Source organism: Morchella sextelata, assembly GCF_020137385.1.
Source record: "Morchella sextelata strain SCLS chromosome Unknown scls_17, whole genome shotgun sequence".
Taxonomy (NCBI): Eukaryota; Fungi; Ascomycota; class Pezizomycetes; order Pezizales; family Morchellaceae; genus Morchella; species Morchella sextelata.
In genome coordinates this window covers 473925-501115 of record NW_025408632.1, presented here as the reverse complement: position 1 = coordinate 501115, position 27191 = coordinate 473925, and the positions used below count along the sequence as shown (strand labels likewise).

The window sequence follows — 27191 nt, the reverse complement described above, 5'->3', positions numbered from 1 at the left end:
TACCCTTCACTTAGACATCGCCCCTCGCTCAAACAATGGATCATTGATGGGTAATTGATTGATTGATTGATAATTCAATAATTGTATCATTGGTGGGTACATACCTACCCCAATCCAAGAGGTGTATAAACAGGTTACAACCTGAGTCCCCCATCATAGCTGCCAGATGAGGGCCTTTGGCTAAGTGAAGGGTATATAACAGCCTACAGCGACATGGTCTCACACAGGCAAGGCGTTGTAATTTTGTTAAGCTAACTGTCTGTTGTCATCGTTGCCAATTGGGAGCTATTGTGAGATTCGGTATGAGGTTGCGCAGGATGTCTATCAAATCTATCTTACCGTCGAACCGCATAGAATTATAAGGCTTATCGGATAGGTTTATCCGGAACGTAGGCTCACAATAGCCTTTTTAAGCCTTATTTCATCCTTAAAACATGCTTAAATAACACTTATTTGAACCTTATTGTATTCAGAAGGCTATTGTGAGCCTACGTTCTGGATACATGAAAGGCATTAGATATAGGCATATAGTTATATTCCGTATTATAAGCGGTGGGAGTGACTAGAGCAACGGAATATCAAGTCTGATAATGTTTCGGTATTTGGCTGTTCGTTTATATGGCATAATACATACATTATAACCTGTATCTTAATTCAAAACCTACCTTCAAATTATTATCTTCTTCATAAAAAAAACCGCAGCTCTCGATCTGATAGGTTAGTATAGGTGAAAAGATCAATCGATCTAGACCCTGGCCTTTTATAAGAAATCAAAGGTGTAATTATAGTTTACGATTCACACTTTGGCCAATATTTGAATAGGCTTAGGGTTATAACCCAAATGACCTCTAAAATCCTGACCTTTACCCTACCTTTACCCAGTTATCAATACGCGCTATCTAAAGCAAAAACGTATCTTTCGTTGAATAGAATTAAGTAAACACACCTCCCGGTCACCATTACCTATCTTTAATGGGAAAGTGTCTGATTTTTGCAGAATAACAGACCCGGCGTAGCTACAATTGTAGCAATGAATAATGACCCCCTCGTAACTGTAATAAAAAAACCTAAAGACGGTTGAGATTCAAGTCTGAAATTTATTTTATTAGTTAAATCCACAGCAGGTAAGTCTAAGTGCATGTGGAGTAGCGCAGTTTCAAATACATTCACATCATTAGTTTCCGGATTAGTCAGCGGGCCAGATGATTGGACGGCTACAACGACATCGGCCACAGCTCCCATAGATATTGACCTCTATCAATTATCCCGGGCTCATCACCAACACCGAGATTGTCCACAAGCGGTACATTCCAATCGCTACTGCGGTATAATCCAGTGAGTTTGCTCCCCTTGTTCTCTGTCTATTTTGATACCTTGTCTCAGGTTTTTCAAACACAGGACTAATTGCTGCCCCTCCGTCTGGCTGCAGGTAACCTAACCCACCCCACCTCGGAACCTCCACCACCCCAAAATTCACTCTTAAACGAACAATGGCACCATCGGAATCACGCCAGTTCAAGCGCAAGGACGCAATTGGTCTAGCCACCAAGGGGACGCTGATTTTTGGCGGAGCGGGCCTATTCATGAGCGCTATCCAGAACACACTCACGAAGCAGAACGTCGGCGCCTGGGGTGTCATCACAAAGACCGGAGGCACCGTGGGGATTGCCGGTAAGTCTTCTCAAGTCAACTTGGTGCTCTCCTATCACCAACCTCCTCCCCCATTCGAGCTTCATGAGGATAATATTAATATCTGTAGCGGCCATGGGTGGTTCTTACATGTTTTTCCGTAACGCCGCGGCGAACCTGCGAGAGACGGATGATTACTTGAACTCCGCACTCGGAGGTCTTGTTGCTGGTAGTATTATGGGAACCAAGTGTATGTAACCTCCCTTCCATTTTCATTGGTTACGCGATGTTCTAGTCACTCACGCCAATGTCAGTCCGCACCATGCCTGCTGTCATCGGATACGGTGCGGGGCTCGCGCTTATCCTTGGTGCATTTGACTACACCGGTGGCTCCCTGACCGGGCTGTTCAAAGATATGAATATGGATGAGGTAACCAGAAAAGAGATGCTCAGGGCTGGTCGTAGACGGCCAGTGGATGAGACTGTCGAAGTACTTGGTGAGGGGCGAGGTAACTAGATTCCCTGCTCATTGGTCAACTTGAGGGGCCTCAAAGTGTAACGAAGCATCAACTAGGAATCTACCCTGCCGGCTATGAAGACCGGAGGCGCGCTCGATTGACCGAGAAGTACGGAATTGACTTCACCAACGTCGAGAAGAGGTAAAGAAGGGGCGCTTTGAATGTTAATTACTCACATATCCGAGATTTGGCGAAAGCTCCTTCCCTTCTTCACTCCCTTGGTTCATTGGTGTGGAAAGGCCGATAGGCTGCTGATGCTGACTGCAATATTCCCCCTGACGCAAACATCGTGTTATGATGTTGTAATATAGGGATGCTCTCTTTGTATAAAAATGATATTTTCCTTGTTGCCGATGATCAACTATGTGACCAGGAGTGATTTAGTGGCAAAGAGCTAGAATCATGGATTTGCACTCGACAGAGTGATGGGGACATGCTGCCAACCGCCAATGCATACATGTAGTCAAGGATGTATAAGCAAGGGTGGTCTTGTGCTAAACCTAAAATCCACTTCTCTGATATTTAAGGTTGCAGGTAAGACGCAGAATCTCTTTGAAACAAAGCCACATCAATGACAAGCTAGCCGAGTCCATAGAGATATGGCGCCTCGTGCCAAATGTGTCTGGCCCATCAAAAAAAAACCAGGTGGAAATTTCAAAACGGACATTCCGTAGGCAATTTGCAAGTCCCAGTTTCGTTTATTTTTCATCGAGGGAGTAGATTAGTAGGATTTCGGGTACATGTAGTACCAATGCCGCTGCCAAAGCTATCTAAAACTCAATATGTATACACCTAATACATCGTTTTTTGTCTGGAAGATGGCCGGAAAGGTATGTCCACGTCGACCATCGCTGTAGAACACTTTGCACCGGTATGCGACCAAATGAAATCACCCAGATATGTATCTATCATATTCCAGAAAATTCGTGCTATATCTGAAATGATTTACACCAATGGCTGGATATATTTTCCACAGGCCACAAAATACAGAATAAAAGATGCAGGAGCAATAGAAGAGAGGAAAGAAATGGAGAGGACGAAATTGAGATAAGAGAAAAAATCATTCGCACTGATAATTTCAGGGGGAAAAGCAGTCATAGCCCTTTTCAAGGGTCTTTCCAAAAAGCAAACTTTTTCGTTTCAATATCAAACGCCTGTCCACCATTCCGCGGCCACCTACCGACGCCATTTTACAAAAAACAAACCAGTCCAAAAAAAAAAAAAAAAAAAAAAAGGTTGATGTAGGAAAGAGAAAGAATTACAATATCTTCATTTGCCTCGGTTTTTTTGGTAAAAGGGTGAAGAGAGGCGCTGTCACCACTGCTGTGTCACTATGTCTTGGAACCGCTGCTCCATTCGAGATAGCAATTCCAGTAGCATCCACGGAACTTTCTAGATCAAAGTACCCGTCGCTGTCGTCCTGATAGTGATAGTCCTCTTGGTTGTTTTCTATATCCACATCGTCTTCAAAATCACTCCCGTCTTCGACCTCTTCGCTATCGTTCATGAAGCGTGTCGTCATAGATAGCGAAGGGCTGGGAGTGTGGAAACGGTCCGTTCCATCGGTAAGGACCTTCCACCATTCCATCGACGCGCCATGGAGGTTCCCATTTGGAACAATCCTACTGATCAATGGACCATTGGTTGTACACCAGGAGTAATCTATCTCACCCTGTGTCCTAGTGAACACGTCGAACCACGCATGGAACCGGACAACCAAATCGGGCTTTGCCTGACAGAGCCTCCAGAGGCTTTCGCATGTCATGTTGACCTCGTTTTCGGCGAACCATGGTTGATGCATTGCTCCATCGCTACAACACAGACCTCGATTCCCGTTATGGAAGCTTACATTGAGTGATAGGAGCTTTGGCCACTCCTGGTGCTCAAAGAGGTGCCGACAAACATGCATGTTGCGTATAGTGAGTGTCTCCAGCCGCTCGCTATGCAGGGAGAGCCGGGGGCATATGTGATCTGTTGAAGGATCATGGGTATAGTGATTATAGAATCTCACATCAGGAGCAAAAAATGGTTCTCCAGTAGCTACTTCCATATGTAGATGTTTTATGGTATCATGATTCGGGAGAGTTGAGTGTAGAACATTGGCGGCGGTTGCTGTTGTCGTCCGAGGACTGCATCAACATAGGTGCACTTCCAACGAAACTAACAAAAGAAAAGATGGTTCAGTTACCTTTCGAGGGTGCAAGAACGGTTAGTGTTTCTACCCCTAGAGCCTCTAAGTCGTACCGCATCCAGTCCTGGATGTACCATTCAGGAAATCTCGGCGGTCCTACATTTGCGTCAAGCATACCAGGTAGATTTGCAATTATCAGCACCAGATTCCGGGCCCTCTTCCCTGAACCATTCCCGACCTTTTTTCGCTTTACGTGACATGGGATATTGGTCTGGCTGTCGTAAAGGTTGAAATCACCAGTATGGAAAGACGGGTTTTGTCGGCCTTTTCTTTTCTGGTCCTGTTCAGGGTAAGAATACCCGCTAAGCGCGTTCAACTGGGCCATACTAGTGACCACCGTCGGATCAGTGAGCTTAGGCTCGAATAACGCGCGGATAAACCTGTTAACGCGTAGAAGTATTCGCAAAGTCATATGCCTGTAAAGCAGGGTGTAGAAATTGTGGTTTATGAATCGTGGATCGCTGTGATCGATCAGATCAGGTGTCAGATTCGCGTAGCCTCCATCATGGAGAGCAAATTCGAAAATCTGCAACTGAACGGAAGGAGGCAAGGAATTAAAGTTCGTCTGGGGTTCGTGGGGAACCGATGGGTGCCTGGACGAAGATTGGAAAACATGGTGGGAGGAGGAGGTACAGGAAGAAGGCGTGGCGATGGCAATAGTGGCAGAGGAGGAGAAGAGGGTAGTGTCCGAGTGAGTGGTAAGAGAGCACAATTCATCATGTGTTGTTAAGACAGGCGATATCGTCATGGACTCGGGTGTACTAGGAATACTAGCTAAGTTCCCTGTCACAGTGGTGGAAACAAAAGATTCCGGACTACCAACAAGGCTACCAGTGTTGGACATCTTAGGAGACGCGACTGGCGTTGGAGGAAATGCCGTTGCCATGATGGGGGTGGTGACAAGATAATAGTAGAACCGTACAGCTTACGCTGGCAGCGGAAAAAAATATAATTAAAACGTGAGAGGATAGCTGGCTGTATGTAGCGCTCAGACACGAATGAACGGGGGTGGGTGGGAACGAGGAATGAGGTTGGTGGGGCTGGGAGGTGGGGGAAGATGATGCGGGTGCAGTACTCGCTAAATGAATTATGCTTTGGAGTGTAGGATAGGAAATGAGGTTGGATTGATTGGATGATGGTTGATGTTGAGGTCGAACTGTTGGGGGTGGTGTGGGAGATATGTCGAATGACTCCTTTCAGATTCGATTAGAGAGATGATAGATGTAAATACTCAAGGACGAATGAAGCTGGATTGGTTACTTGTTTTGGTAGACAAGTGGATTTTGTAGAGCCCAATCAGTGTAAGACGGGGCTATCTACAAAGAGCAACAATAGTACCTAAATACCCAATTGAATCTATTTATATGCGAGGAGGATACCCGTGATGTGACTTCAAGCCTGCTTGAGCTATGCAAGGACAGTAGAGTAGGTTACTCGATGGCGGGAATTGATACGGACAGCAGTTACTGATGGCTGGAATTCCTTCGACCGCGATAGATATCCTCTGGTTGGCTGACTTGATGGGTTGATAACGCAGCATGCGTTACCCAGATAATAATAAAAGGCTGTTGATAAAATAGAGTAGGTATGAAGAACGTTTCAACCAAAAGGAAAGGGAGTGTAGCGTTGGAACCGGGGATACACATGTAGGAGGTACAGCTACAGTAGATACATGTAGACATGGCACTTGGCACTTGCGGCTCACAGTGCGTCAATCACCACTATGGTAGGGTTAAGTACCAAGGATACGATAAATACGTAAGACTAGCTTGAGCCAATTAGAGACTTTGTCGTCAGCCCTCCGCTACACAAAGAAAAAAGAAAGAAAGAAGCTTTTGTTCGCTTGAGTCACGGCACCTTCCATCCACCCCCTTATGTACCCCCTTGCTTATTACCCGGTTCTACCGAATCAACCACGTAAAATGCTCCTACTCTATCAGGAGCCAGTTAGATACATGTACCTACTCCATCCAAAGTCAATAGTAGATTTACATTTGACAGGTTTTATGATAGTGCAGACATTTATTATTTTACCCATAGCCATTCCAGGTACTGTACCTACAATCCTAAAGGAGGGGACACACCCAACCCCGAAAAAACGAAACGAGACAGACTGGGTCTGCATAGACTCTAGAAGAACTAAAGGCGACTTTCTACTTACATGTAGTGATTCATACCGCGTTTTAATGTTCAGTATACATTCTCCTACAACTCCGATAAAATACTGCTTCATTTCAGAGCGAAATATTCTAGAGCTAGATGCAGCAGAGGTATCGTCCGCACTGTACACGAATCCTACATGAATGGTTTATCAAATCTTGACCGGAGTTGCAACAAAAGGACCGGGGAAATAGTAATAAGAAAAACAAACAATGAATCTACCTACTCCTTGGGACATGACCGCATTCAAACCCTAACCCCTCCGACCCCAATCCCACACCACCAATAAAAGTAATAGAAAAGTCAAGTGGAAGGAAAACATCATGCATCATCATCACCGTCGTCACCGAAACCCTTCAGCGCTATCAAAAACAAGATTCCTCATAGAACTTTCATTTCCATCTATCTGTCTCGCAACAATCTCGCATTTCAATCATTTCCTGTCAAAAAACCATGACGATCTTTTGGGCTGTTGGGTTTCTTGCTGGGCCGCTGAGCCTTGAACTCCTGAGAGTACAGGGACCGAGCCGTTCGCATCACCCCCTCCACCGCCTCGTAGTGGCTTGGCGATACGGGAGCCTTGCAGACTGAAACTTGAAGCGTTGCCAAGGCCTCGTGTGCCGACCTTGGCAGCTTCTAATCGTTCTTTGACAGCTGTGAGTTGAGCCTCGAACCTAGGATTTCCATCAGTTAGATCCACAATGACAAAATGTTATCGAGATTGGACAAACATACCGATGATTAGCTGCCGTCAACTTCTCTTGGGAGTCTTGGAGAAGGCTTTCCAAGCTTTGTATCCGCTCATTACGTGCAATAAGCTTTCGCTCGGCGATAGCAACCTCCTTCTTGAGGCTGCTATTCTGTTCAACAAGCTGCCTTTGAACATGTGTGAGTTGCTCCAAGTTTCGCTCTAAGAACGCCATCTTCTTTTGCTGCGCACGGTTATTTGACGACCGGAGTACGTTGTTGTATTGCTCCCGCGTCTCGTCAAGACTGATTTCTAGCTCGACAACCTGCTCGAGGGCTTAGTGTGGTTCAAGACTTCTAAAACTGCACAAAGTGACATACCCTTTCACATCGGTTTTGAAGGTCACGCATAAGTGACTTCTTCATAGTGTCGAACTCTGCAATCTGCTGTGCCACAGTTTTTCCGTTTGGAAGAGCAGCCAAAGAACCATTGGGCGCTCCACCTGACTTCGCTCTCCTTTGTAATTCCTCCACTGATGCCTTCAATTTTTCATTGTCCTCACTCTTCTTTGCTACCTCCCTCTTCAAATCCTCTAGCATTTGCACCTCAACGCTCTGTTTGCTGAGGTACGCCTGTTCTAATTTACCTTTGACGTCTGCAATGTCATCGTCTGTCAAATTCTTTTCGAGCAGCTCTTCGTATTCCCTCTCGACTGCCAAGAGCCTCTTCTCTAACTCTTCTCTACGTCTATGCGCTATTTCTTGCTCATCTGAACGCTCGTTGAGTGAAAGCTCTGCCTGTCGTATGATCCCTTGAGTCTCAAGGAGCTTGGCACGCAATTCTTTCAAATCGTCTCTCGTTATCTCTTCGCCGGAAGCTGAGTTTTCTTCCAGAAGATCTAATCTCTCGATGACTTCCCGAATCATGCGCTCTTTATCAGAAAAGACATCCCCACCAAGATCAAATCCTGCCATCATCTTAGCCATTCTCTCTGCTTTCCTTTTCTCCTTCTCATCCAACATCGCTGACGTCTCCTTTGTCGACATCTTGACGTCCAGAAGATGTTGCTTGACCTCATCCAATTCAGCAGTTAATTCAGCGTTAGCCTCCTTCAGTCCATCCATGGTGATCTGTGCTTCTTTACTCTCGAAAGAAACCTTTTCCAACTGCATCTTTAGCTCGTTGACCTCCCCGGCCAATTTTTCGTTGTCTTTACCGGTCTTGGAATCATGCTCCTTCAGGAAGGCCAATTCCTCTTTAAGATCACTTAGTGTCTTATCAGTGGCCGCCAACTGCGATTCTTTGTCTGCTAACTGATCTTGCAATTCGTTTTCCCTTCTTAAAAACTCATCTCTCTCATCTTTGTCGAGGGTTATCGGGGTAGAAGATCTAACATCAATACGACTATCAGGCCGTGATGGAGCTTGAGATTCCGAAGTAGCAAGCTTCGAAGGTGTATCCGGTCGTCCTGGGCGACCTTTGGCCTCTGCCCTTTTCGGCAATTCTACTTTTAGTGGAGGAACCCATCTTTCCTTTGGAACCGCCTCCCCTTGTCGCCAAGTTATCACCTCACCCTCCAATGATTCGATATACTCTGTATAAGTGAGGTTTTGATGTTGTGCTTTTTTAAGTAAAGCTTTAAGCTCTGCCGGTGATAATTCCGCATTGATTTTCGCCTTATTCTTAATGGATTTGGCCCGCATACCGAAACGAAGGGTAGATAGTGTTTCGTCGTCATTGTAAGAAGAGGGCGAGCAGTTGATAATGAGAGTAGTACGTGAATTACCACCCAAAGACTCTTGCAAAATACGGGTAAGCTTCGAGTCACGATAGGGTACGTGAGTCGATCTTCCGTCCGTCAAGGCATTAATAACCATTCCTAAAGCCGATAGAGACTTGTTGATTTTCTTTGCCTCCTCAAGTGTCTGTCCGGAAGCACCTGTTTTCCCAACCTTTTCAGAACCCGCAAGATCGACCAAGTACAGGTAACCTGCTTTCTGCGACCCGGTCTCAACATTCTTCTGATTGATTTGGATGACGAATATAGAATGTGATCGAGAAGATTCTTGATTCATGTTCGTTGCCGCTACTGCTCTTGCTGAACCACCCCGTCTCATAACTTCGTAGACCTCTTGAACACTGGAAACGTAAATTTCGAGTAGTCCCTTCACATATACTCCGCGATTCTTCTCCTCGTGCACAGGTAGATTATCGTTAACCGGGTTCAGCAAATCACGAATTCTCTCCATATAGATTTCCATGTACGACACTCGAACAGTATACTCAATGTTTCCCGGCGAGGTTAAAATGGACGCAAAAATCTGCTCCACAATTCGTGGAATAATACCCTTCGAAACGTCATTGTCAATATCTCCGCCCATCATGGTATACGATTTTCCCGCACCCGTCTGCCCGTAGGCAAAGACCGTTCCGTTGTAACCGTTTAAAATATCATCGACGGTATGTTTAATGGAGAATTCGAAGACATCACTTTGGCGAGAGTTCATATCAAACACTCGATCAAAAGTGAAAGCTCCGGCAGCTTCCTTGCTCTGGAAGAAATAGTTAGCAATGACTTGACCAGCTGCTCAAAAGGGACTAAGCTAAACAGAAAGAGAACCAGGATTGGGGTGACAACTCACAACTAACTCGCATGTGTCTTCTGAAGGAAAGGTTACAATCGGCTCTCCACCTTCTCGGATTTCTACTTTGTTTTGCGGTCGAAATCGAGCCACCACTGGGGGAAGATAAAAAAACGCATGTCAGCGAACTTGTATTGGGATGCTGCATACGGGAGCGGCTGCGACATACCCTTGATGGTGTTGTAGCTCCCCGTGCTCCTGTATCTGGTGGTTAGCAACTGTAGGGCCCATGTACTGAAGTAGAAAGTCGAAATGAATTACAGAGGGGAGCGGAAATGCATACGCCATGGTTACTATTGAAGGAGAGTTAGATGTTTCAACGTAAAGTTACCCAAGGTCGCGGTAGGTCACAGAGATGCGATGAGATGGGCCCAGTAAGTGTATTACTGGAGGTCGATAGGTCAGTAGAAGATGAAGTGATGACCGTCCCGAGTTGAAGAAATGTGGCGGAGTGGGAGGCGTGGCAGATAACAGAACACGATGTTGAGCGAGGAGGGGGGGGGTTGCGAAATTGGAGGGGACAGAGAAGGGGCCGGGGGAAGAAGACGAAGAGGGGATAGTGAGGAGGTTTCTCGCGGTGAATTCCCAAAAGGGAAAGAGACGAAATCACGAGCAGAAGGATATCCTCTAAGGTTCCTTCTCTGCTGGCGATGCGAATGTTGTTCTAAAGCTGGACGCACGAGTGGTTGTCGAGTTCCCTCAATAATAATAAAAGGTACACAATCTGTTGCCCTCGTCTCCTTCCTGCCCTGGTAAATTGTTGCTATGCGGTGGAGATGCCTACAGGCCAGGCTCTTGGCCGCCAGCTTGCTTTGTTGGGTCAACAGCCACCATATCAGGGAATTTCACCTCGCTTGACAACTGCCGAATCTACCCCACTGGTGCTATTTTATTATTTTTAAAGTCTTGATGACAACCCTAGGACTGCACAGTCTTTACTGACCCTGAAGACTCCTCGTACAATAACATGTGTTGCCGTCGAAGGTAGGCCTGCCAGTCCAACCGAGGGAAACGAATGATCGGTCATGAAAGGACTAAACTATACAATAGCATCAGGGAGTATTTGCTATAGCTCCGCTTTTCCATTTACTTTCTATTCATCCTTTTGCGCACCATCACTTTTTTTTTTCCCGAAGATTAAAAGAATGGTATGTAGTTAGATTGAAAGGAAGAAACAAAGAAACAAAGAAAGAGAAATGTTTTTCTCTAGCAGAAAAACAGGCATCAATACGATACATGTCAAATGCACAAAAAGTAATGATTCTTTGGGAACAACACCTTGCGTAGTCGTCACCTCAACCCAATCAGACGATATAGCCTAGCCGGCCAGTTCCGTGATATGTCCCTATAGCTATGCTTATTTCCCACCTGAAACCCCGTGCATCAAACAGCTTTCCTATCATCAACCTTCCCAGCTCTTCTCCACAGTCTCACGGACACGCTTTACATATTCCCTCTTGTTGTCCTTGTATAGATTTGAGGCTTCGACGTTGGCAGGGCTGGATGTATTTGGATCGTTCAGAAGACTACAGATGATGGTCAATAAAATGAGCTACAAGAAACTTGGGAGAAGCTCCAAACCTTTGTATACTGGTCAATATCGCCGCAACATCGTAGGTAGGGCTCCACCTGTTCTGAAGAATATCCAAACAGAGCTCTCCGGTGGCGTAGACATTGGGATGGAACATCTCGCTGATAAATTTCACCCCGGGAGGTTTATTCGGATATTGTTCTTCGAAATGCATCACAAGCCTAAAGGTACCATCCTCAAAGGGTGTGTCCACTGGCCCAATGATCACAGCATTCCTATACGAGTATAGTGTGAGCGAAGCAATCCAGCAGAGCATAGCAAAGATAAGGACGCTAACCATGTCATAACGTTATCGCTAATCGGAGAAGCACTGACGCCTGCTGGAGGATCAGTTTGCATCCGCTAAAAAGTCAAAGAGAAATCCGTTAGCTTGGAACATGACATCTCTCAAACATAGCACTGCATCCTTGAGCTCTGACTGCAAAACGGTCTGCGCACCTTAAAGTCTCGCATGAGACGACGACGTGCGGAGGTAGACATCGTCTCGATTAGACAAGTTCAAGAACTTGTTCTTTATTTCCAGAGGTGTTTTTGAAAAATAATCGGTTTCCAGTAACTTATCGATAGCTAGTGAGCGGTGAGGGTTGAGGGTTGAGGGTGTAGATGGAGGGGAAAGTCAGAAAGCTGACTAGTTGTGCACGGAGCTGCTTCGTAGCCTTTGTAATCAACGCCAAGATAACTGTGACACCAAGGTGAACTGCATCACGTAGCGGTACTTCAGTAGACTACGCAGGCATGTGTATTTGGAGTGTTCAATACGAATTCCAGCGATAGAGCACTCGGGGCTGAGAATGATTATTTCTCTCTGTACCCGGGACATATTTGTATCAAAATCATTCGAGAGAAAAACGGCCGGATTCATATTAACTACATATGTAATGTAGATGTATGTATCTAACTGAGGAAGGGAAATCATGTGAAAATCGGTCCCCTGCAAGTTCCAGGCCAAAGCTGTTGATTAGAGATTCCTCGGACGGAGACTTTGTAAGCTTCAGAGACTCGTAGAATTTGTCGTAGCCAAGTACATCTAGCCGCACTAGGTGTTGGCAGGTGTCAGATGGCTGCAGAAACATAGCACAGTTCATTTGCTTTTTATGCCCACGACTATTGTCCGACAGCCTCGGGAGTCGGTCATCAGGCACAAGGATTTAGAAACGCCGGTTAGTCGCGGGGGGTACAGTCCCTGTGAAATGGCACGTGTAAGCTTATAATATGGTGGTCCGCATAAACTTCACGATCTTGAAGACCACCCCCACATTCCTCATAAAAGTCTACATCCATCTATTGAAGCCTATCGATACCTAAGTATATACCTTCGAGCTACTATTTAGCATCAAGTAGTTGATAGTTTCCTTTCAGTTCGACATCAAATCAGCAGCGTTAGGCCTGATCAATTACTCTGCGAACCATGCTTTCCTCAAAGTACTCTACAATTGCCAAAGCCAGCTCATCTCGATCAATGCTATCCTCAGCCCCGTCATTAAAGTCTTCCACCGGTAGCCAGAGACTCTCGCTTCTAAACCGGCAGTTCAGCACCTCTCCACAACGTTCTGTGCGAGATGCATACATCCTCTCAGCTGCCAGGACACCCACCGCAAAGGTATGTTATGGATAGCTAGATACGTCTCCATTACGATCCTCTCCAGTTTTCTGACCACCTCCGCCCAGTTCAACGGAGGCTTCAAAGACGTGCCCGCCCCCAAACTCGGAGCCCATGCCGTGCGGGAGGCAATCGCTCGATCCGGTGTACCGGCCAGTGAAATAAGCAATGTGTATTTCGGAAACGTTCTGCAAGCTTCAGTCGGACAGTCCCCAGCGCGACAGGTTGTCATCTATGCAGGGCTCCCGGAAACTACTGAGGCAGTCACGATCAATAAAGTGTGTGCGTCCGGACTGAAGGCAGTGTCCCTTGCTGCGCAGGACATACAGCTGGGGTTGTCGGAAGTTCAGGTTGCGGGTGGGATGGAGAACATGAGCAGAGTGCCATACTACTACCCCAGGGCAACACCTCCGTTTGGACATGTACAGATGGAGGATGGGTTGATTAAGGATGGGCTTTGGGATGTTTACGATCAGATCCAGTAAGTCCCCAGTGGCAATGGTACGGCGAGTAACTCTCTTGGGTCCCAACGCTAACTGAATGCACGCAGCATGGGAAACTGCGCGGAGAACACTGCCAAGAAGCTTTCCATAACTCGCGAAGATCAGGACGCTTACACTGTCGAGTCATACAAAAGGGCCAAAGCAGCTTGGGATTCTAACTCTTTCGACGAAGAAGTCGTACCTGTAACCGTTAGTTCACGAAAGGGCGACGTGGTGATCTCCAAGGACGAGGAGTACGAGGCGATCAAGATGGAGAAAATCCCGACCCTAAAGCCGGCATTCCAGAAAGTCGGGGGAACAGTGACCGCTGCCAATTCAAGCACCTTTAGCGACGGAGCAAGCGCGCTAGTAATCGGGAGCAAGGCAATTGCCGAGAAGTACGGAGGAAACAGCAGGGTTCTTGCTAGGATTGTTAGCTATGCGGATGCTGCAACAAAGCCTATTGACTTCCCACTTGCGCCCACCTTGGCGATTCCTAAAGCGCTCGAGAGGGCAGGGTTGGAGGTTAAGGATATTGCTAAATGGGAGATAAACGAAGCTTTTGCTGCAGTTAGCAAGGCGAACGAAAAGGTAAGTTCAACAATAAAATACCACTGTTGGCCAAAATCTGCCTCGTAGGTACATTCAATAGGCAGTGGGTACGTTGGATGTGAGTTCTGCCTATTCGAAAGTACCTAGAAGACAGAATGGACCATGCGGTAAGCCAAAGAGCTCTACGTTGTGCGATTTCTAATGAACATCAGATCCTCGGACTGGACCCCTCAAAGGTAAACGTCAAGGGCGGCGCAATCGCCTTGGGCCACGCACTAGGATCCTCTGGATCCCGAATCCTGACAACACTGCTCTACCTTCTCAGGCCAGGGGAATACGGAGTAGCGGCCATCTGTAACGGCGGCGGTGGGGCTACAGCCATGGTTGTGCAGCGAATTGACAAGGTCTAAGTGGACTGTTGGTGGGCTTTTAATACCTGAATTGTTTGTATCTATTACTTGCCATGATTGGGTGGGGGTAATGCAATAAGCTGTAACGCTCAAGTAAGAATCGATGAGGTGATGTGGTTCCAGCGAGTGATTTGATCGTAAAATAGGAAACAAAGACCCAAGTGCCAATCCAAATCCACATGCATGGCTGGGGCAAAACCGAGTGACAATCTATGACGCGGGTATGGAAGCCTCTTCCAACCCTAGCCGGAGTCCATAAGGTTTGGCCGCTTTGCTATGTTGCATGTCGAACACGAACAGTGTATGCGAGGTTACTCACGAAGAGCTCCGACGGCTCGAAACAGCTCGTCCTGACTTCTGTCTGCCGGACACATGTTGAGCCACTCTGTTATCATGTAGACCTACATGTATTCAACTGGCACGACTGCCGGAGTCGGCTTCCAATACACCGTCCCCGCTTGTGTTCATCCCTTCACTCTTCACAGCGACCTAATAGAAGTACAGAACGCCGCACACCGCGCCGTCGAGGGCTTCCCGGGCCGGGTGATGAACGGTGATGCATCCGTCACCATCATGCAGCTGGGGGTTTCCAGTGCTGCGGCGGGTGTATGTATCCTGCCGCAGAACCGCAGACTGGACGGATAGATGCGCGAGACTCTTCGCAGCCCTCCTCCACAGCACAGAGATGTCCCGGGGGCGTGCTCTTCGACACTTCCCCGCAAACCAGGGTTAGGGGACATATTGCTGATCACGTGAGTCCATAGACTTCAATATCCTTGGCAGGGACTTGACAAGGCCCGCGCCTCGCTCGCTCGCTCGCTCACGCAGCAGCACCGAATCTCATCCGTCTGATCTCATACCCGCGGCATCCTCGCACCCACAACATACTATAGCAATCCCACGCACTCACCACAGCTCCAGAGAGCTCCCAATGTCGTCCTTCACGCGCTCCAACAACCTCGCGCTCCTCACGCACTTCCTCCAGACCGTCTCGGACGCGCGCACCTCCCGCAACGCCCCGCTCCTGGCCAGCCTCCTCTGCGCCGACCCCTTCTACGTCCTCCAGAATGACCTCATGCTCTCGCTGCGCTCCGAGCTCAGCAGCAACCCCTCCGCCCTGCAATCCCGCACCGACAAGATCATCGGCGACGAATGGATGGGCTTCACCGAGCTGGTCGCGGCCTACCTCAAGTACGTGCTCAACCTGGACCCCGCGGTGCTGTACGACACGGGGACGTCGCGCGCCTGGCATAGCAGCTTGAAGACGTACATGGGCGCGATCAATCCGGCGTTCAATTCGCCGCAGGGCGGGGTGCTGATTCCGCTGGTGAAGGGAACGGCGGCGCTGCTGACGAGCGCGGCGTTGAGGATTGATGCGCAGATTGGGGATCCGAGGTTTGGATGCTCGCATGCGGCGATGAATGTGCTGCTGAGGACGTTTAATTCGACGTTGGGGGAGAGGACGCTGGCGTCGGGGGCGCCGACGATGCAGACGTTGGGGAAGAAGGCGGCGACGCTGAGGATTGCGAATTTACTGTTTAAGCTGTATTTCAAGGTGCGTTCTTCTTCTTCTTCTTCTTCTTCTTCTTCTTCTGTTCCTCTCTTTCTATATCTCTACTGAATAGCTATATTTATATATATTATATATACCATGTATACTAACCACTTCCTGACCCCCCACAGCTGAACCAAATCCGCCTCTGCGCAACAATCCACACAAACATCAACGCCGCCTCGATCCCCTCCTACCTCCACCTCTACCCCAAATCCGACCGCTGCGCCTACACCTACTACCTCGGCCGCCACCACTTCTTCAACGCCCACTTCACCACCGCCCTCAGCACCCTCACAACCTCCTACAACCTCACGCGCCCCGCCGACATCTCCCAGCGCCGCCTCCTCCTCCTCTACATGATCACCTCTGCCCTCATCCTGGGCAAATTCCCGTCGGAGTCCCTCCTGGCCCGCCCCGAGGCCCACGGCCTCGCGCAAATGTTCTACCCTATCTGCCGCGCCATCCGCCTCGGCGACTTCCGCGGCTTCCGCCACGCCCTCGGCGACGAAGGGCCGGAAACGTGGCGCCGCCAGTGGTGGATCCGCAGGGAGCTGTATCTGGCGCTAAGAAACAGATGCCAGATCCTGCTGTGGCGCGGGCTGATTAGGCGCACGTGGCTGATTACGAGGCCGCCCATGCTGTCGGCTGCACAGGTTGCCGAGGGCGCGAAGGCGGCGCCGCCGACGGTGGGGATGTGGCAGATTTTGGTGCTGGTGAGGTTTTTGCATCGAACCCCTGGGGAGGAGCAGGGGGCTGGGAAGGGGGGGAATCCGTTGTTTCTGGGTGCGGAGGAGGAGGATACTGATGAGGATGATGACGGGGAGGAGGACGGGGAGGGCGCGGATGAAGGTGGGTACTTTGGGCTCAAGGTCAATATGATTGATGTCGAGAGCGCGATCGTCAGCCTGTGTGACCAGGGGTTTATAAAGGGCTACATTGCCAGGCAGGCGACGGGGCCGCTGATTGTGTTGGGACGGTCCGGGGCGTTTCCGGCAGTGGCAGAGATATATAATAGCAGTAGGTGGAAGGCCGAGGGCGAGGAGAGCGGGTCTGAGGAGGGCAATGGGGGCGCGATGACGGTGAATCCGTTTGCGGCCATGGGCGCCGGGGGGGGGATGGGTGGTGGGGGGAGGGTGGTCAATTTGAGTGGTGTGAGGGGGGTGGGGCAGAGGGCTTTTTAGCGAATTTAATGGACACGGTCATGAGTGGCCTTGGTTTGGTTTTGAGGCGGTTTTTTTTTTGTGGGGGGTTGAGTGTGCTTTGAGTGTGCTTTTTGAGAGTGCGTTTTGAGTGTGCTTGTGTTTTTGTGCTGTTTTGGGCGTTTGGTGATATACTATTTCCTCATGGGTTTTAATGTGCGTTTTTAATGTGCCTTTTCTCTCTCTTTTTCTTGCTGAGTTCTCTGGGTTTCTTTTCCCTCTCTTGTTGCCTGTTACTGTAATCTAGATACCTAACATAACCCAGGCTACATAAACTTGGAAATGTACAAACACGATTTGGCACGGTTCTTCAATTAGTAGTTGTTTGGAAGTGGAATCGTGAATATACTAGTGCTCATATTGGATGCAGTGTTTGGCATGTGGGGGGGTTAACTACCCACACAAGTACCTGGCCTAACTACATGGTGTACCGTAGTATTGTAAGAAATCACTACAATACTAGCTACCAGTAAGCTGGCCAGGCCCGGATGTCCCTGTTGTTGGGATAATAATACTACTAGTTTCTAACCGGATTATACCACACGATTAGTGCCAAACCAGTACCAAGTCAGACTCGATGAAGTGCCAAGTCCGTGAACCGCCGGATCAGAATCGATGAAGGAATTACTGGTGATGTCGACAGTTCTATGGGTCATTTCACCTATCGTTCTGAAGGATCTGCGCTGACCGAACCACTCAAGGCCCCATACGTACATACCAAGATGGCATCGATCAGAATCGTCAGCCAGGACTAACCGGTCTCTGAATAATTATTAAATTCAATATCCACCCACCCCCACATGCCAAAAAAAAAAAAAAAACATCTTTTTTTTACAGAATGCTAGACAAAGCTGTTCAAAACCATATGTATCAGCGGGGGAGATTTCTTTACTCTCATTATATATGTATCCATTCTACTATTTGCATACATGTCATAGGAAAAAGTGATGTTTCAGGCGCCGCAACGTCCTGCCCTAGCAGGTGCGACACCTCCGGCCCGGTGTATATGGCCTTGTGGCTTTTCAAGCCGCATAACTCTACAGATGAGCTCTCTGGCTCCGACATTCGGGGAAGTCCAGTGTGCATGTGGTAACGATAACACCGCCACAAGTCTCTAAACGCTGTGGGGCAGGTTAGAGGGATATATAGGTGTTGAGACACGTTGCGGTTATAACCGGTGAGGTATATCTATGTGATCTGTAGCTTTGAGATGCCTATAAAGTGAAGCTGCGGCCACTGACTTGATATGATCATCATCGCTCTTATCTTCCTTCACCCGACAGACCTCAGATGGCGAAACATCGATCAACAATCCCTTGAAAACCCCATTAGTGTTGCAGTCTTTCCGAGCACACAATATACCAAGCAGAGAGGACCTCCACCATAACAAGTTTGGCACTCAGCCCGCAGCCGGGGAATATTTGTAGGTGAATGCTCGGCTACTGTACCTACAGGGAAACGCTGTATCCCACCAAAAGCCACATCCCAATCATTGACCAGGGTTAGGGTTTCACTAATGACGTGAGTGAACATGGGGCAATCCGCAGCAGCAGCACAGGGATAAAGACGGCCCCTCCTCTCAACCCACCTGCCTCCACAAACCCACCTACATACCTCATACCTTCTACAAACCCCACATACCTACAAACACAGGCAAACGGCAAAAAACAAATAGCAACAAGCAACAATGGGACCAAAGAAGCAGCAGCCCGAGAACTCCAAGAAGGCGCTCGGCCAGGCCCGCAAAGCCGACAAGGCCGCCGCCAAAGTAGGCGCCGAGACCGCGAAGCGTGCGGCCGTGGAGGACGAGGAGTGGAGCAAGGGGTCGAAGGATAGTGGGAAGAAGTAACTCCCCCCCCCCCCCCCCTCTCTCCTCCCCCTGCCCCCTTGTTCAAAGAGAGCGAGGGAATGTATGTGAGAGAGTGGATGCTGATGTAGAGCGTGAACCAACCAGAGAAGCTGCCGAAGCCAAAAAGCGCGAAGCCGCCACTCGCAAAGCCGCCGCCGCCGCCGCCCTCGCCGAAGAAGAGGCCTCGCTCCCCTCAAAACCCAAGACCAAGTCCAAAGCGCCCGAGAAGCGCACTCGCGGCGGCGGCTTGGACGGTGCACTGGCGTCTCTCAACGCATCTGGAATCGACGATGCGCTCGACGCTTTATCGCTTACGACCGATGCGGCCAAGGTGGCGGTTGACAGACACCCCGAGAGGAGGTTCAAGGCGGCGTATGCGGCGTATGAGGAGCGGAGACTACCCGAAGTGAGGGAGGAGCACAAGGGGCTCAGGTTGAACCAGATGAAGGAGTTGATTAGGAAGGAGTTTGAGAAGAGTCCCGAGAACCCGTTTAATCAGACGGGGATTGTGGGGTATGATGCGACGAAGGAGGAGATTGAGGAGGCGAGGAGGAAGGAGAAGGAGAGGATTGAGGCGAGGTTGACGAAGGATTAGGGGTGTGTGTGGGGGGGGGGGGGGGGGGGTTTCTTTAGTAGGTAGTGTTCATTTTTTCTTCTCTGACTGGCTGTCTGGCTGGCTGGTGGCTGTTTGGGGACGGGTGATAGTTGGTGATGCGGACGGGCATTAATTTGTAGCTTATAGCGTTTAGGCATGCGGATCATATCATAGGGCCAGCAACAGCAACAGCAACAGCAACTCTAGCTAGCTAGCCACCACCAGCTAGCAAATAAAAAAAATTGTTTGCTTACTATTCTTCTTAAAAGCTAAAAGCTGTAATTCCACTCCTTCTTCTTCTTCTTCCCAGTTTCACCCGGGCAATAATCCCCCATCCGGGCCCTGGCAGACAGAAACACATGTGACATCCCCCGCCATGAAACGTGAAACAATATCACCGACCCCAAACCTTGACTCCCTCTTGTCCCCCAACCCAACAGCCCGCCCCTGTGGCGCCCCCAGTTTCAGATTACAGCTTCTTTCTTTGTTACACCCCCACAGCCATATCAAAAAAGGAGGAGCTTCTACAACTAACAAAACACCAGCCCTCCCTCTGCTCTGAGCTCACCCAAAGTCCCTTCTAGTACACTCTACCCCAACACCAACACCACCGCAATGGACAGCAATAATATAGCCACACAATTACCCTCTTGTGTAGATATCGAGGACGAAGACACCACCCTCGGCCCTCTCACCCCCGTCTCCCGCCATCACTCAATGGGCTTCAGACGGCGGTCGTCGTTCTCGGAGGTGGGTTCGTTCACGACGCCGCAGGAGGCGGCGGGCGTGGGGTTTAGGAGTGTGGGCGCGGGGATGATACAGACGGTTCAGGTTTCGGGGAAGCCAACAGTAGGAGAAGAGGAGGGGGAGGGGGAGGGGGAGGAGGGTATGCTGGCGGGGAATGGAGGGATGGGGAATGGGGAGGAGGAGAAGGGCGGGGTGGAGATGTATGTCAATGGTAAGTACATATCGCAGTCTAGTCATTACCATCTATAACCCCCATATCTCTCTTACCCACACATAGATACACAACCCAACTAACACCCCCCCCCCCTCTCCACAGGCGCCCTCTACACCCTCCACACCGATGCCATCCTCCGCCCCACGACCACAACCCTCCCCATCAGCATCACCCCCACAGCACCCTTCACCGGCTATGCCATCCGCGCCAACAGCATCTTCAAGCCCCTCGGCGGCAGCCCGGCGGCCATCGACGTCACCACGCTCTACCGCGTCACGCCCACGCCCACAGCCACGACCTCTCTCTCCACAACCGCCCCCGACAGCGAAGTAAAAGCCTACCACCGCATCAAGCCCGTGCAGCAGCTACTATCCCGCGGCACAAGCGGCCAGGAGGAGAATATGTACATCTACGACAGCCAACAGCAGGGCTTCGTGCGCACTAGCACGACGGCGCGGTTTCCAGCGGAGGAAGCACTGGCGCTGCGGGGTGAGCTGGTGGGTGAGGCGGGGGTAGGGAATTGCGAAGAGCTGTTTGCGTCTGCAGAGAGGGCGCTGCGGCGGGCAGAGAGGGAAGAGGCGGTGAGGCGGAAGAAGCGCAAGAACAAGAAGGAAAAGGAGAAGCGGTTCCCGTCCATTGCGACGCAGGTGGCGCAGTTCCAGCCGAGTAATAGCTCGCCGCTGGCGGGGCCGGCGAGGCAGGGGTCGGAGCAGTCGGCGTGCACGAACGGCGGGCAGGGCCAGAGCTCGTGGCTGAACATCGATCTACCGCTACCGCTACAGCGCCCCGGCGCACCGCACAGCTCCATCTTCACCGAATCAGCGTCCTACACGCACGCCCTCCCGCCCGTGCCCACCATCCCCGCCGCCGCCGCCCACCACCACCCGCCGCGCACCCCCTCCGTCACCAGCTCCATCACATCCAGCATCAACCAATGGACGTCGCGCTTCTCGCCGCGCCACATCCTCGGCGGCGGCACCGCGGGCAGCAGCCGCTGCCGCACCCCGCAGCACGCAGACCTCTATGCGCCCGCCGTGACGCTGCAGCAGCTCGTCAACGAGTGCGTGCTGGTGCTCTGCGTGTATGGCCACCGGCGCTCGCGCGACCCGCGTATCGCGCGCTTGGCGCTACCGAACGGCGTCGACGACGACTTTGACGATGCGGAGCTGCTCCTGCAGATGCGTGCCCGCTATAATTCGCTCCGCGGGTTCTGGCGGCGGGCGTTGTCGCTGAGGGGGTTGAGGCGCATTGCGGTTGTCGAGGTATGTCACGATTCGTAATCATTTCCCCCATATACGAGGAGATGCTCATGGTTGTGCAACAGTATCACCGCGCAGAACGTCACGTCTCGTCGACCTTCCAGGGGCCGACGCACTCGCCTACCAGGCTCCTGGAGTGCTACCTCCACCCGTACAAGTGCACGGGCGAGCGGCACTGGGTCGAGTGGGCGCACCGCCTCTCGCTCGACGAGGACCGCTATGCGCTCGAGTTTGTCGAGGCGTGGCGGGCGGACAAGGTTGTTCTCGCGGGCGTGGTGCCGCTGTCGCTGAGCGTGATTGCGGGCGTGGTGTGGAGCCTGTATGGGCCTGACCAGAGGCACCTGGCGGCGTTTGTGCTGGCCATACTGGTGGTGGTGTTTGGGTGGTCGGTGGTGGCTTTGATGGCTGTCGTGAGCTATCTGGTTTAGGAAGGGGGATAGGATAGGGGGATGGCATATAAAGGTTTCTGTTTGTAGCTAGCTGGTTGTGTTTTACTTGGAGTTGAAGTAGATTTACGAAATACTAGCGTGCGGTCATTGGCTCATCATCAACTAAAGCAGGAAGAAACAGAACCTCGCCACCCATAAAGCTTCTTTCCCCCAAATCCACTCCACTCCACTCCACTCCCCCACAGAAAATACTTTTCCCCTTCTCCCCAAACAAAACCCACAACCCCACAGCTGACAAAAACAATGAGCACCAAACCCAAGCCCGCCAGCACCTCTATAGAGCTGCTCCCAGCCGAGCAGACCGAGCAGTCCGCACCATCAGACCCAGAAATTGCAAAGGCGGACAAGACGTCCACAAACGTCGCCATCATGGCCTGCGGCGCTGGCCTCTTCTCAGACGGATATCTGAATGGAGTATGAGTTACCTCTTTTTTGCTCACTAAATGGGGGGAAAACCCTAACCTGGTGTGGGGATGAAATCAGATCATTGGTGCCGTAAACACGATTCTGGCTGTGGCCTGGCCGGAGCACTATACGCCGGACAAGTCGAGGATTGTGACTTCTGTATGTTTGATCATTGACCCCGCCCCCACTTGGCTTGGCTTGGCAAAAACTTGTAGTGAAGTGTGATTGACTGAGATGATGATAGATTGGGTTCGCGGGGATTGTGCTGGGCCAGCTGTCGTTTGGCTTTATTGTGGACCGGTGGTCGAGGAAGATGGGGATGCTGATCTCGAGTGGCTTCCTGGTGGTGTGCAGTATCATGTCGGCGACGGCAATTGGAGTGACGCCCGGGCCGGTGGGGGTTGTGAGTTTTCTCTCCTTCCTTCCCTTTCTGCTTTCTTTTGTTTGGTTTTATATTCTGTATCCATTTGGACTTCTTTTTTTTTTTTTTGGAGAGGGAAGAGTGGTGGTTGATATCTTGTGATGTGCAGATCCAAGCACTGATGGTATGGCGCTTCTTCCTCGGCATCGGCATCGGCGGTGAATACCCCTCGGGCTCCGTCGCCTGCGCCGAGTCCTCCGCCCAGCGCAAGAAAGGCCGTGATTTCATCTTTATCATCTTTACCAACACCCACATCGGGCTCGTAAGTTCTACTGGGCGCTGCATCACGAAGTATCACTCGGTCGAATACTAACTCCTTTTTGCCAGGGCCTCCAATTCGCCGCCGTCATGCCCGTGATCCTCCTCGCCGCCTACGGCACCGATCTGCACCGCGTCTGGCGCGTGGCCCTCGGCCTCGGCGCGCTCTTCCCCTTCCTCATCTTCTTCATCCGCCTGCTGATCCCCGAGAACGAGCAGTCGCAGCAGCACGCGCTTCGCGACCGCACAGTCCCGTTCAGGGTGCTCATGCGCTACTACTGGCGGCCGCTGCTGACGTGCAGCGGCGTGTGGTTCATCTACAACCTGTCGTCGTTCTCGTTCTCGCTGTACAGCTCGTTCATCGTCAAGACGGTGCTGGGCGAGACGTCGCTGCTGAAGGTGTTTGGGCTCACGGCGTGCATTCAGCTGTTTCTGATACCGGGGAGTGTGGCGGGGGCGTGGTTTAGTGAGCGCTTTGGGGCGCAGAGGGGGTTGGCGGCGGGGGTGTGGGCGCAGGCGGTTGTCGGCGGCGTGATTGCGGCGGCGTGGAGCACGCTGAAGGGGAATGCGGCGGGGCTGATTGTGCTATATGGGTAAGGCTTCTCAGAGATATTCTCCTGTGAGCCCCCCGTAGCTAGTCGTGCTTGGGCCGGTTTGATTAGCACAGCTAGACTACATACAAGGGGGGGTAATGATAATTGCAGCAGCTAACAGGCACTCTCCATCCAGGCTCTTCATCTCCCTCGGCGAATTCGGGCCCGGCAACAACATCGGGCTCCTCTCCGCAAAATCGCCCGCCACCTGCGTGCGTGGCAAGTTCTACGGCATCGCGGCGGCGTGCGGCAAGTGCGGTGGCTTCATCGGCACCTACACCTTCAATATGGTGATTGCGGCCTGCGGCGGATTCGAGGGCGATTGGGGCCTGCGGGCGCCGTTCATCATCACGGGGTGTTTGTGTATTATAGCCGGGTGTTTGGCGATGTTTGCGCTGCCGAGGGAGCTGACGAAGGAGGCGATTCAGGAGGAGGATAAGAGGTTTGAGACGTATTTGGATTCGTTGTAGAGAAAGGCGGAGTGTTGGTTTGTTAGCGGGTACTTTTGGGGCTTTTTCTCCCTTTTTTTTTCTCTCTCTCTTTTCTTTGGTTCTTTGGTTTTTATTTTGGTTTATTTGGTGAGTATATACATAGTCGAATACTGGATGAAAATATCCCGCTGCCGTTGATGATTTATTCAGGATGTTTTTCAACGGCCGTCCAATCATTTGTCTGGCTGCGTTTTTAGTTCTTTCATCATTCTGAACTTTGAACTATAGAATTTCATGTCTGCTTGGAGCATCATCAACTGCAGACAAGACAGACGGTAGATAACCATGAGAGGAGAGTTCCTCTTAGTCTCCCGGTTGTTTCCGACTTTGGGGGAGATCTGGATGTAGTCAGAACTGTCTGAATGTACTCGAAATAACCACAGAACTAGAGTGCCATCTGCTCTGAATCCGAACTCCTAAAGTTGTGTGTAGTGGTAAGTGATATTACCCTAAGCTATTCAGTTCCAACCGGTATGTTAAGTGTTCAGTGGAAACACATTCCTCGCAGCTTGTCTAATATGTATCGGGGCTCGACTTTACTGACAGAAAGAGGAGGACGGGGGCCGAAGGACCCCCCCCGTGGAAGGCCTTCCACAATTATTGCACACTTGATTGATACCTATATATATAATCCAAAATACAACTCGCGGTCCACTACTAGTGCAAAGCACAAGAAACAAAAATAAAAAACAATCAATTCCAAACCCCACGTCCTTGCAGTCTATTTCTGCTGTATGTTCCGGATGTTTTGGTATGTTTATGACCACGAAGCCACACTAGAACGAAGAGGGTCGTGTACTCAATTCTCACGAGTCACCATCTCTGGTTCTCAAAACTGTTACCTTGTCCATCCATGCACTACATACATGTAGTGAACGAGAATTCCGCTTCGTTGACGTCTCCCCAGAAGAGGCAGAATACTTCTAAAACGAAAGCTTTCTATAAGGGTACGCTCGGGACCGGAGTTTGGTACCGTTATAGAGAGATTACCCTTATATAAAGGGTGCCAGCGCTGAAAGCCGGGCAAAAAGGACCGAGAAATACTACCCTTATAGAGCGATTACCCCTGTAGAAGGTACCTTATAGCAAGCTATCGCTGTACCTCCAAACGTCTCTAGTTTACCATCATACCAGACATTGGCTACAGAACTCTATTCTACCACCTGATTGCTATTAGTACACGTGGGCTTCTCCCCATCAAAATATTCTGTAATATCGCGGGTACGATATCTCCTTACGCTTAAAGCTAAGATCCCTTCCCTTCCCAATTAATCACCTATGCCCATGTTCCCCTCTACCATCAATTATTAGCCTTATCTTATCTCCCGGACTCCAAATTCCAGGATTAATATCTCAGTTTACCGTCCGATAAACGAAACAGGCAATCCCCATCCCCTACGCAGGAACCCGATCGACTACTCGATACACAGCGCACACAGACGTCCCCACAACCACCCTTTCGCCATCTATTATGTAACTCTCTACCAGGGACGGTGGTGGGTCCCTTACATACCCACCGCGCTCCCGAGGTCCAAGAATTAAGCTGCCCCTGAGCATGACCACAATAGGGCCCGCGCCTTAATCTCGACAACAGCGGCAAGATAGAGTAGGTACAACTATACCTTACCGAGCTACTCTACCTCAAAAACTGAAACGCCCTGTTTCGCTTCTCGCCTATGTACCTTAATACTCGGATATTACCTGTGCTCCGTTGCCGCCGGCACAGTAGGTATTTCTATCACTGACCCCTTCCGACGGGTGCCGGGAAGCCCAGTACGCAGCTATCCCGCATCCGGAAACAGCCTGCGAGTGATGGTCCATGACGCACCATCAACCATCCCCCCCCCCCCCCCAAAAAAAAAACTCCCCAACCTCAATTACTACTATAGTATAGTACCTTAGGTACTCTCTATCTCTCTTCACCGATACCTTGGCCCTGAAGACGCAATAGCTCTATGGTATCGATCTATACAAGTATATGCAGTTTTATATAACGAGCGCCCCTCCCCGGTCCATGGCATCCCGTGTTTGCAAGGGCGTACGTGGAACGTCTAAATAGATTAATAAACCTTGCCTCTTACTACGCTATCTACCACACGCCCGCCAGCAACAACAACAACAACAACGACGACGACGACGACACAAAAAAAAGAGAGAGGCTTCATTCAATATCTTATGGTTAAGGGGGGTTAGGCTAGATATAGCTAAGCAGATAGGATCTAGCGCACGTGATTTCGCGAATGGAAACATCGCCGACCCTGGCCAGCCATGGTGGTGGTAGTAATGTCGAGCATATCCCCTCACTACTACATGTAGTAGCTCATTGACTACATAGAGCTAGTTGGCTAATCTGCGAAGGGATGTTCAGAGTACGCAATAGCTGATCAAAACAACCTCCAAAAAGTGCGCAACACCAAGGAACACCCCAGTATCTGTTTAGTGTGTTTTTATTCGTCTCTGATAATGATAATGATGTACGTACTAGCTAGCTAGCTATAGAGAGAGATCAACCACGACCACACAGACCAACCAGCGCCCCCCTCCTCCTATAAGAATGCTATGATAGACAAAAAAGACATAAAGAGAGAGAGAAACGAGTGTACGCTGCTACTACATGTACTTAACCCCCCTAACAGACACACACTACAATCCAAAAACACCAGGTCGCTGTGATAAATATGCATACAAAAACA

The 27191-nt window shown here is 50.1% G+C and overlaps 11 protein-coding genes across 11 annotated transcripts; 6 read left to right on the top strand and 5 right to left on the bottom strand.

Moving 5' to 3' along the window:
- Positions 1–1490: 1490 nt before the first annotated feature.
- On the top strand, positions 1491–2292 carry H6S33_004260 (uncharacterized protein; the record flags this gene model as incomplete). Its single annotated transcript, XM_044835602.1, has 4 exons — positions 1491–1671; positions 1760–1879; positions 1944–2138; positions 2204–2292. 4 exons carry the CDS (start codon positions 1491–1493, stop codon positions 2290–2292), a joined length of 585 nt encoding a protein of 194 aa, XP_044690998.1.
- A 1113-nt stretch (positions 2293–3405) lies between these two features.
- Positions 3406–3948, bottom strand: H6S33_004259 (uncharacterized protein; the record flags this gene model as incomplete). The annotated part of the gene is made up of 1 exon (XM_044835600.1): positions 3406–3948. The coding sequence occupies one exon, from the start codon at positions 3946–3948 to the stop codon at positions 3406–3408; it is 543 nt and encodes a 180-aa protein (XP_044690997.1).
- A 260-nt stretch (positions 3949–4208) lies between these two features.
- Positions 4209–5224, bottom strand: H6S33_004258 (uncharacterized protein; the record flags this gene model as incomplete). The annotated part of the gene is made up of 2 exons (XM_044835599.1): positions 4209–4276; positions 4336–5224. The coding sequence occupies 2 exons, from the start codon at positions 5222–5224 to the stop codon at positions 4209–4211; spliced, it is 957 nt and encodes a 318-aa protein (XP_044690996.1).
- A 201-nt stretch (positions 5225–5425) lies between these two features.
- On the bottom strand, positions 5426–6736 carry H6S33_004257 (uncharacterized protein; the record flags this gene model as incomplete). Its single annotated transcript, XM_044835598.1, has 5 exons — positions 5426–5531; positions 5599–5654; positions 6079–6102; positions 6500–6633; positions 6721–6736. 5 exons carry the CDS (start codon positions 6734–6736, stop codon positions 5426–5428), a joined length of 336 nt encoding a protein of 111 aa, XP_044690995.1.
- Positions 6737–6931: 195 nt separating this feature from the next.
- H6S33_004256 (uncharacterized protein) lies at positions 6932–10116 on the bottom strand (the record flags this gene model as incomplete). The annotated part of the gene is made up of 5 exons (XM_044835597.1): positions 6932–7172; positions 7234–7511; positions 7567–9738; positions 9979–10026; positions 10090–10116. 5 exons carry the CDS (start codon positions 10114–10116, stop codon positions 6932–6934), a joined length of 2766 nt encoding a protein of 921 aa, XP_044690994.1.
- Positions 10117–11230: 1114 nt separating this feature from the next.
- H6S33_004255 (uncharacterized protein) lies at positions 11231–11899 on the bottom strand (the record flags this gene model as incomplete). Its single annotated transcript, XM_044835596.1, has 4 exons — positions 11231–11354; positions 11410–11634; positions 11697–11761; positions 11858–11899. The coding sequence occupies 4 exons, from the start codon at positions 11897–11899 to the stop codon at positions 11231–11233; spliced, it is 456 nt and encodes a 151-aa protein (XP_044690993.1).
- Positions 11900–12827: 928 nt separating this feature from the next.
- H6S33_004254 (uncharacterized protein) lies at positions 12828–14463 on the top strand (the record flags this gene model as incomplete). The annotated part of the gene is made up of 4 exons (XM_044835595.1): positions 12828–13019; positions 13088–13500; positions 13570–14092; positions 14266–14463. 4 exons carry the CDS (start codon positions 12828–12830, stop codon positions 14461–14463), a joined length of 1326 nt encoding a protein of 441 aa, XP_044690992.1.
- A 931-nt stretch (positions 14464–15394) lies between these two features.
- On the top strand, positions 15395–17199 carry H6S33_004253 (uncharacterized protein; the record flags this gene model as incomplete). Its single annotated transcript, XM_044835594.1, has 2 exons — positions 15395–16018; positions 16147–17199. 2 exons carry the CDS (start codon positions 15395–15397, stop codon positions 17197–17199), a joined length of 1677 nt encoding a protein of 558 aa, XP_044690991.1.
- A 1705-nt stretch (positions 17200–18904) lies between these two features.
- Positions 18905–19661, top strand: H6S33_004252 (uncharacterized protein; the record flags this gene model as incomplete). Its single annotated transcript, XM_044835593.1, has 2 exons — positions 18905–19062; positions 19172–19661. The coding sequence occupies 2 exons, from the start codon at positions 18905–18907 to the stop codon at positions 19659–19661; spliced, it is 648 nt and encodes a 215-aa protein (XP_044690990.1).
- Positions 19662–20276: 615 nt separating this feature from the next.
- H6S33_004251 (uncharacterized protein) lies at positions 20277–22309 on the top strand (the record flags this gene model as incomplete). Its single annotated transcript, XM_044835592.1, has 3 exons — positions 20277–20619; positions 20725–21884; positions 21947–22309. 3 exons carry the CDS (start codon positions 20277–20279, stop codon positions 22307–22309), a joined length of 1866 nt encoding a protein of 621 aa, XP_044690989.1.
- Positions 22310–22573: 264 nt separating this feature from the next.
- Positions 22574–24477, top strand: H6S33_004250 (uncharacterized protein; the record flags this gene model as incomplete). Its single annotated transcript, XM_044835591.1, has 6 exons — positions 22574–22744; positions 22814–22894; positions 22980–23138; positions 23266–23418; positions 23484–24007; positions 24144–24477. The coding sequence occupies 6 exons, from the start codon at positions 22574–22576 to the stop codon at positions 24475–24477; spliced, it is 1422 nt and encodes a 473-aa protein (XP_044690988.1).
- Between the last annotated feature and the right edge of the window lie 2714 nt (positions 24478–27191).